Consider the following 8,819-nt stretch of genomic DNA (forward strand, 5'->3'; position numbering starts at 1 on the left):
GTTCCTCAAGTTAAGTTCCACACCCACGTCTAGCAACCTTAAAACAAGGGCTCAATTTTCTGGAGGGCCAAAAGGACCCGTAAGAGGTGGCCTAATTTACCCTTTAAGGTGTGATCTACCATATCATACTCATCCTGATCAATATTTGTCTGATATTCTTGTAAGACCACCCTGAGAACAATTCCTTTTCCTGTAAATAAATTATCCTGATTAACTACCCTTAAGATCAGGAAGTCTTTTTCCCCAGCATCCACACCTGATCCTCATTGTTGCAACACACTGTTTCCTGTCCCAGGCAAGGTAACACTGGAGAACATCTTATTCCTCTTCACCATGAAACATCACTTCCATATTTGAAAGACACTCACAGGTCTCTCCTCTGACTTTTCTGTTCTGGGAAAAACAAACCTGTTTCCTTCAATGTGAAGACAGTAAGTTTCTACACCTCCAGTCTGAGTCTCTTTTCCTCTGGATTCCTACCACTTGGTGAGCACAAGTTTTACATACATCCAAAAGCATTGCCACTTTCAGTTAGACACAGATATTTAGCATTAGTCTGAGCAGACAATCAGACATGTACGTGTCTGTGTGCTTTGGATTCTGGCACTACTGAAATGCATATTGAGTTTATGCTTTATAAAATGCACGTAATTAATTCTCAGCACGATTACATGACCAGAAGAGGGTGTGACATCGCAACTGCGAGTGAAAAAACACATCCTCTCTAGTCTTCCATCTCTAAACTCCACAATGATGATACATAAAAACCCCAATAACATTACCAATATGAAGATAAAGCTTAAGAGAAAATGTTTCAGTATCAAACCCAATTCATTTAACAACTGAGCTAATGTCGTTCCTTTCCTCTCCTTGGTTTCAAAACTTTACTTCACTAATATATCCAGCATAAATGGATACAATTCCACGTAGGAGAATGCTGTCCGGAGTTCATCTGTCCTCCTATTCACTTGGAACAGAATATAATAAACACCTTTTCCAAACTGAACTTTAGCAGAAAACTACGTTAATAAGGCTAACTTGGGAGAAAAGAAGTGTCTGGATCTAGTTCAAATATTAGTTACAACGCTCATTTAATCTGAAAGCAATACAAATGTAATCAATGCACCCACGTGGGTAAATGACATCAGAACTTCACAAAGTCGATTTTTCCTCTCCTCTGCTCTCTGCAGGGGTTCTGGAGAACATATCGAACAAGAGCAAAGTCAAATCCCTGCCCTTGGCTCCAAGGCAATTTTATGTAACAACTGAACTTTTAAGCATAGAGAGCAGGAACCCACTGTTTGGGAGACTGAGCAGTCCCAGGTCTGGTCACCTATAAGTTCAAAATACCACAGTCCTTGCTAATTTTCACTCCACGTCAGATGTTTAGGGTTCTATTTTTGACCTGGCTTTTTGCCACATAGTTATAGGGGAGTATTCATTAAAAAAAAAAAAAAAAAAGCCAGCAATAAGACCCCCTTTTTCAAAACCAAGTATTATAGATAGAACCAAATGTTATAGTTAGAAACCTAGTTTTTCCTCGGGAAGCTGATGATAAAAATGAAAAATATGTAAGTTTTAATTTTACAACTCAACATACCTCTTGAAAACACTGATTTGATGGCAATGAAGGTGACATCAAACCAAGATAAACATATTAGGGAGAAGACCTTCTTTCCTTGAATGAAGTGCGTCAGCTTTTTTTCAGGCAAACAATAGCAATGGGTCAGAGCAATAACCTAAAACTGGCTTTTTGTTAACACGTTCACATAACATTCAAAAATGAGTGTAAGGAGGGAAACTACTCAGTAATACAAGGCTTAAAATCCTACCTAGTATTTGTGATTACTTTGTCTGCCTGAATATTTTAACAGTACTCAAATGTGTAACTGTATTTCATCTCAGTAGATTAAGTCCAAGTTTGCTTTTGGGATCAGGTGGGGAAAACATACCTGGTGTTACTGAGCGTACAACAACTGGCTTTTCACTACCAGCCACAAACCCAAATCCTAGCACAGGATCCCTCCTCATTTCCACTTTCCGAGGGGCTGGAGGGGTTATTTGGCAGCTCTCTATTCGAGGGTCTTCAAATGTGGCTGATTGTGTCATGTGACTGTGAAAAAAAAAAAAAAAAAGATGGAAAAAGGAAAAAAATCATTAAAACATGATTTTGTGGTATCTACTTGAGCCAAGCAATTTCTGCAACGATATGAGATGAATACCTGAAATGTTGTCATAATAGGAAAAAAAGGCATCAACTTAATAATTTTCTATTAGGTTTTCTTATACATAAAGTAATAATGCTGCTGGCAGATCTCAAATACTAATCAATAGTATCAACCTATAAAGAGGTCTCTCTTTGACAGCATATATTTAATCATACCCCATATATGAAAGAAAAATAACCCAACAATAAAGACTGTGTCATCTGTGCTTGAATTTTTCGTCCATTTTTTGGAAGGGAAAAATAATAGAGAGACCTACTCATAATGTACAATATAACAATTAAGGGTATGCCAGCCTTTTGCAAGAAGAGAGGGCACACATTTAAATTCGGTTTTCTAAAACGTTAAGCAAGTTTCTGAGCGGAGTCCTCTCAAACAGGCTACCTAAGGCGCAGATAACAGCTCTATATTTATCACTTGGGTAAACTCTCTGAAGTCACTCCAAACTGTTTCAGGGGGAAAAAAAAAAAAAAGATAGTAAGAAAATATATTTATCAGCAATTACTAAAATACTTTACTTTCAGCTAGTGTCATGACGAAGCTTACTTATTGTACCTGGAGGAAAAAATTCTCATGGCTGGAGGGAAAGACCTTGATTTTTCAAGAAGAAAATAAAAGGATGAAAGCTATTCAACATGACATATCCACGAAAGAGCTCATGGTTTAAAAGCGTAGAGACTTCTAAATTAACATTAATAAACACTGAAATGTGACGGATGCTGTATGCCGACTGAACCGGAACCTACTTTGTGTTTCCCACCCAATGCCTGGAGCTGACGGCTGAATCACAGCTGTCAATTCCCAGTGCCGATTCCACAGACAAACAGGCCACGCCAGCGTCATACCCTTCCAAATGCCATTAACTGAACTCACATGCTTCAGGAAACCTAGTCACCACTGCAGACAGGTGGTCCACAAGGAGAAAAGCATCACTCAGAGATCTGTTTTCAGCATCAGTGACATGCAAAAACTCCTCTGATCTTTCTCCAACACATACACCTTGGGCATGACATCAATTTCCATTCTCTCCATGGTCTGCTTCCATTACTGATACGCAGAAGAGCAGGAAAAGCTCAGTAAACTCTCAGCGGGAGTTTATTCCTGTGACTGGATTTTTCTAGGGCTTTTCTTCAAAGAAACTCTCTATCCCTATCACTAGATTCAGTCTGCCTAAGAGTAACATGCTGCCTTTTTATGCATATAAGAGGTAGCAGAAGGTACTTACAAAAATAGGAGAGAGAGAGAATATTTCTGTGCTTTCCTAGTATCTGCATAAGGTGAAGTCAGCAAAGAAAATATATTTTCTTCTACTAGGTAGAGCATCACATCTGATACTTCATTCTCCTCCTCCTGTTTCTCCAGGTTTTGTCAATTAATTAAAAGAACTGTTAGAAAATCCAAAGAGTTTTATGCAGACTCTTTATGAAATCTATCTTCAAGACCTCCCCTCCCCATCAACTCCAATTTCTGATTTGGGCTTCTAGATATTCAAACATTTTGTCTTTCAAATGGGACACTATCTGAGGTGTCACTGGTATTTCAAAAACCTTCTATTTCTGCTTGCTTTATATGAAACTCTGCATTTGTCCCCTCTCTTAGGTGTCAGCCTTACCAAACTTCCCACAAAGTTAAAAAGTTCTATTTAATAATTTCTTCCTAACAGCTGTTCCCATCTCTGTAGTCAGGGCACTATGAGCTTACGCTGTCTCCAAAGAGGCAATGCCGTATTTACAAGCAACTTGAAAATACTGCTGAAGCCTTTGAGAACTACCTCCCTGCTATCGTACATCCTCTTTCTTCAAGCATATATGTAGTCTGCTTTGAAAACTAAATCATGAAGAAAAAAAACCCCTAAACAACCCCTGGAAAACCCCACCGACAGCTGGACTTGATAACAAATTCCAAGAGCACACACAGAGATTTGCTCGAAAGAGTAGCTCTGCTAGTGGATGCCTCACTCCAGCCATTGCATCGGCTTGTAGGGAGAATCTGCAGCAGCACAGCATCGGTTATTCAAAGCCTAAGCAAGACGATCAGCGAGGAACAGTCCATCGTGATTCTGAGTGGTGCAGCAGGTTTTATGGATTTTTAAGGTTATCCACCTTCAAAATACATCAACTAAAAAGGCTTTGCATCTCACGCTTCCACAGCTTGCTGCATCAGATATTCTTGTATCATTCAGTACGTTGGAAGTATATTTCAAGAGAGCAGCAAGATATATGAATATGATCCCAGAAGAGATTAGATGAATACTTAAAGCTTTGTGTGATGGTACATTGACAAACTGGCTTCCTCCTGTGGCTAGTCCATTACTGAGATGCCAGTTGTAGTACCATAGTTCAAGACTAATTTGAATTTTGCATTAATTGGAGGTATTTGATCTCCATCTCAGCTACGGAAAATACTGACTCCTGAAGAATAACTATGGTAAGAGTTCTAAACCAGAATCTAATAAACTTGGACTCAGAATAGCCACCTTGGGGAACCGTAGACAGAGCATCACCTAAATAATGAAGCATCTTACAGCTCCAACACTGCAAACTTCCCCTTTTGCTCCAAACACAGTAAAAAATCCATTTAGATGGTCCTGCGCCTAGCTGATAGCTAAAGATTTCTTTTTCTGAAGGAAAAATAGAAGGAAAGGAAAGAGGCTAGGATTTTAAGCATGAACTGTTCTTTCCAAATACACAAACACAAGCTGCCCTTCGATCGCCTTTTCAAAGAGAGATACTTATTTCCTACCATTTTCAATGACTGAGATGAGTCTCTGCTTTACAAAAGGCTATCTTCTCTGATGTACTCTTATTGTGAGCAGTGGGAGACAGCTGCCATTATTAAGGAGAGTAATTCTTAGAGAATTTCTTGAACAGAGATTTTATATACCAGCCTCTTCTGAGAGATAAACTACCAGATATGGAAAATCATAGCAGAAGCATAATTCCAAGTACTTACGCTGAAAAACTCTCTGTGGCAACTACTCTACTCAAAAGAGAGGGTAACGGGAAGCGAGAGAGAAGGCATCTGAGAGTGCATGCATCGACACACAGAGCAGAACGGAGGCACTGCAAGGTGGCATAAAATTGGTGTGCACACTCGTCCCCAAAGGGGCCAACAGTGAGTGGAGGAGGAAGAAAATTAGGGAAGAAGAATACCTTGGGGAACACTGACCAGCGGCGACAGGACAGCCACCACCTGCAAACACAATTCGGCTGCCCAGGACATTATGGGGAGCCTAACGTAACAAGTGCAAGCCTAAATTTATGCTCAGGAAAGTCAGAGGTATGGTTTAAGGCTGGCACTTTGAATCTTCAGATCATTAGCTTCATAATGATTAACTTAGTAACACTTTCTGTGGAAACCTTCTTAGTGTTTTCCTCATTCGAATTACATGCTGAATAACCCAAGGAATATCTAAACAGAGACTGCAATTAAAATGAGAGCTTGATTTAAAATAATCATAGAATCCTAGGTTGGAAGGGACCTCAAGGATCATCTGGTCCCACCTTTCTAGGTAAGAGCACAGTCTAGACAAAGTGGCCCATCACCCTGCCCAGCTGAGTCTTGAAAGTGTCCAATGTGCATATTAGTAATGAAAAGCAAAGTATCCAAGCACAATGCTTTTTCAGCCTTCAGATTTTGACGTGTCATTCCCTGACACTTTGAGATTACTGGGCTAATTCGGAGAGATTTGTCTACGGCAGTTAAGAAAAGCCTGTCCTCAGCAGGCTGAAATTTGTTAGGCAGGAGTTTGCATTTCCACTCTTCTAAGAAACTGAAAATTATGTCATGAATCCTGAGACCCTGGTTATGATAAATGTTATTTTGGAAATAGGTAACAAAGGCACCCAAACAACTTTAGCTCCATTCTGCAATGGCATGAAAAAGAGCGAGCAGAAAAGGTGACACCTCAAGGTGAGTTTAATACTGTTGTATGCCCACAAACACTAAAACAACTTAACTGTAATCAAATGGCTCTTGCATCATATCATGACGACGTCGAGACAGGATGCATTTTGGTGACACAATGCGTTTCGGTGTTTCATTTTGTATTTCCATATTGCAGCTTGTTTCAGTTACTTCAAAGGTTAACACCAATCCTCAATTTTGAGGGTTTTAATCCTTAGCTTTTAAATACTTACAATGTCTCCAGTATACACATTGATTTAACTACAAAATAGACTCTGTTTTGACTTGAGACACAGCAGGTGTAATCCTGGTCAATGATGGAGAAGAGTCTATCGAAATGTTAAACCACTCATGGGCTGATGAGTGGAAGTAGGCGAGGAGGATGGAGATAAGGACTTTTTATCAAAGGTTTAATTCAGCAATAACAAAACCACTTCAAATTGTTGAGCACTGTTAAAACCCTGACTCATTAATTCGGAGGAGGTGGAAGATCTGCTTTGTTGATTGCAGTTGTGATTTTCAAAAAGACCTATGCAAGTTAAGGACACCAAACAAACCTTCATTTACCACTCAACATCTGAATCCCTCATACCATGAGACTCTGCCCAACCTGCCTGGAAACTACATCTTGGTTCGTACTCTATTAAAGAGCCTCGGGTTGTGCACTGGAAATTTCCTTTGCAATGGGAAGTTGTAGAAGCTACTGCAGCAGCAAAAGAAAGGAGATTTGATTCTCACCCAAGCACCTGTCTTCAGGAATTAGCTGTAAGTAAAATGGCTTGAGACTCGAGACAATATTACGGAAACTGATAATAACATGAGGGCATTTTATAGTTTTCCCCTTGATAATCTGGAAAGACTATCAAAACGATGATAATTAAAAGGAAACTGTCATAGCTGAGAACAAATACACAAACTCTCCAGAAGATGAAAAATTGACCTTCATTCATTTATCTTAACTAGTAGCTAAATATGAAAAATAATCATCTTCTTCCTTCCTCCTGTCCTCAAGTTCCTGGCACATCTCAGTGTATCTCAGTTAATTTATTTTCTCCAAGAAATCCCACAAATATTATTAAGAACTAGGACACAAGTGTCAAAATCATGCATCAACTGTATCTGTCTTCTACTTGGAAATGACATTTCAGGGAAAAAAGTGCCCAAATGTTTACCCCATTGCTAAGTAAAATCACTGCTTTTACAGAGAATCTGGTGGCCTGACAAACTCTTTTTTTGCTCCCTTTTGCTGCAAACCAGAGAGTTGCTCACAGCTCCAGAGTTCTTTTCAGACATATTCAACAGACAAAAGTTTTATTTTCAGCTGTTCAAAAAGAAGTCAACTTTTAACACTTCAATAAAATATTCCCTACATTTTCACTGTTTTTGTGCAGGTATGTATGTTGAGAATTCAGTATCACAGGCACAAAATATAACTGGAAAGTTTTACCAGTTTTCTTGTTTGTTTGTTTTTTTTTTTTTCTTCTTCTTTCTTTCTAGGACTATTTTTCTGCCCCAGTGTCAATTCTATTTTTTTCATAAGCTTCTTCAGCAGTTAAATCCTCTAAAGTCAGGTCATTTTATAGCACCCTAGAAAATGTTTGGCATATGCCATCTGGATGAACATATGGTAAAAATGTAATTAGATAGAAAAAGGTTTGCTGGTTTCAGAAGAAGCTGGTGACAGCTTTTTGATAAAATTGGATACAGGGAAATCTGACACGTAAAAAATTTCAAAATCCACTCTTCCTCCACTGCCAGGCATGATGTGCAATCTAAATCAAGACAAAGTGAAGCAAAATCGCAGTGAATAAAACTGACATGAATACAGCTTTAGAAGGATAAAAAGATTTATGCTCAGCTTCAGGCAGGCACTGGGAGAAAAACACTGAAAGTATATTTTACAATGAAAATTCTCACCCTTGTATTGAGAATATTGCATGTGTAATATGTGAATGCTTCTGCAATCTGCATATACTGTATATGAATGCTACATATTGGGAAGAAAACAAATCTCTCTACTTGAATCCCACAAAGGCATGGAAATAAGCCTCAAGCCCCAGTTGCAGACTAGCAGGGTTTTTTTTGGTTTGAGTTTTGTATCTACAGATTGCCAGAGCACTTCCCTTTTATTTTCCTTTTTTCAGGATGGCCACAAGCATTTCTGGAGCTCTGTTCACGAGGAACATTGAGTTTCCTGCCTGCTGTATTGAGATGGGGTATCAGCCAAATAGCAGAAATTGCATAGAAACATCTCGGTGAAAATTGGCCATGGCAAAGAAAGGGCCACAGAGGATGGGAAGGAAAGATATGAAGAGACCCCGCAGAGAAGAGTTATGAATATCACAAGATGAGCTACAAAACAAAAAAAAGGGACTGGAATGAAAAAAAAAATGGTTTTCAACACTTGACTATCTTAGGAAAAACATCTCAAAGGAGAATCTCTCCCAAAGGAAGAAAATAGGAGCTCCCAGCAGCACAGGCCACCTGAATGCTGGAACTGCCTCCTCTGTAAGCAGAGCATGATGCCAGCCTCTGCCCTCCTCGCTGCCTGAAATGCACAGCCAACACAGGGGCGCTGACAATGAGTATGTCTAAACTGCACCCGTACACATATGGCATACAATGCACACTGACAGCCCCCCCCTTAATGTGCAATTATGCTGCTACACACTGTTCTGAATGGCATTC

General features: G+C 39.3%; 1 protein-coding gene across 1 annotated transcript in view; it reads right to left on the bottom strand.

Moving 5' to 3' along the window:
* Positions 1-8,819, bottom strand: part of FRMPD4 (FERM and PDZ domain containing 4) — a 119,642-nt gene that overhangs the window by 66,596 nt on the left and 44,227 nt on the right. The window contains exon 2 of the mRNA XM_009646341.2: positions 1,953-2,113. Coding sequence (XP_009644636.1) covers positions 1,953-2,113 — 161 coding nt within the window. The remainder of the gene's footprint in view (positions 1-1,952; positions 2,114-8,819) is intronic.

The sequence above is a fragment of the Egretta garzetta genome, unplaced genomic scaffold, assembly GCF_000687185.1.
Source record: "Egretta garzetta isolate BGI_Z169 unplaced genomic scaffold, ASM68718v1 scaffold49, whole genome shotgun sequence".
Taxonomy (NCBI): domain Eukaryota; kingdom Metazoa; phylum Chordata; class Aves; order Pelecaniformes; family Ardeidae; genus Egretta; species Egretta garzetta.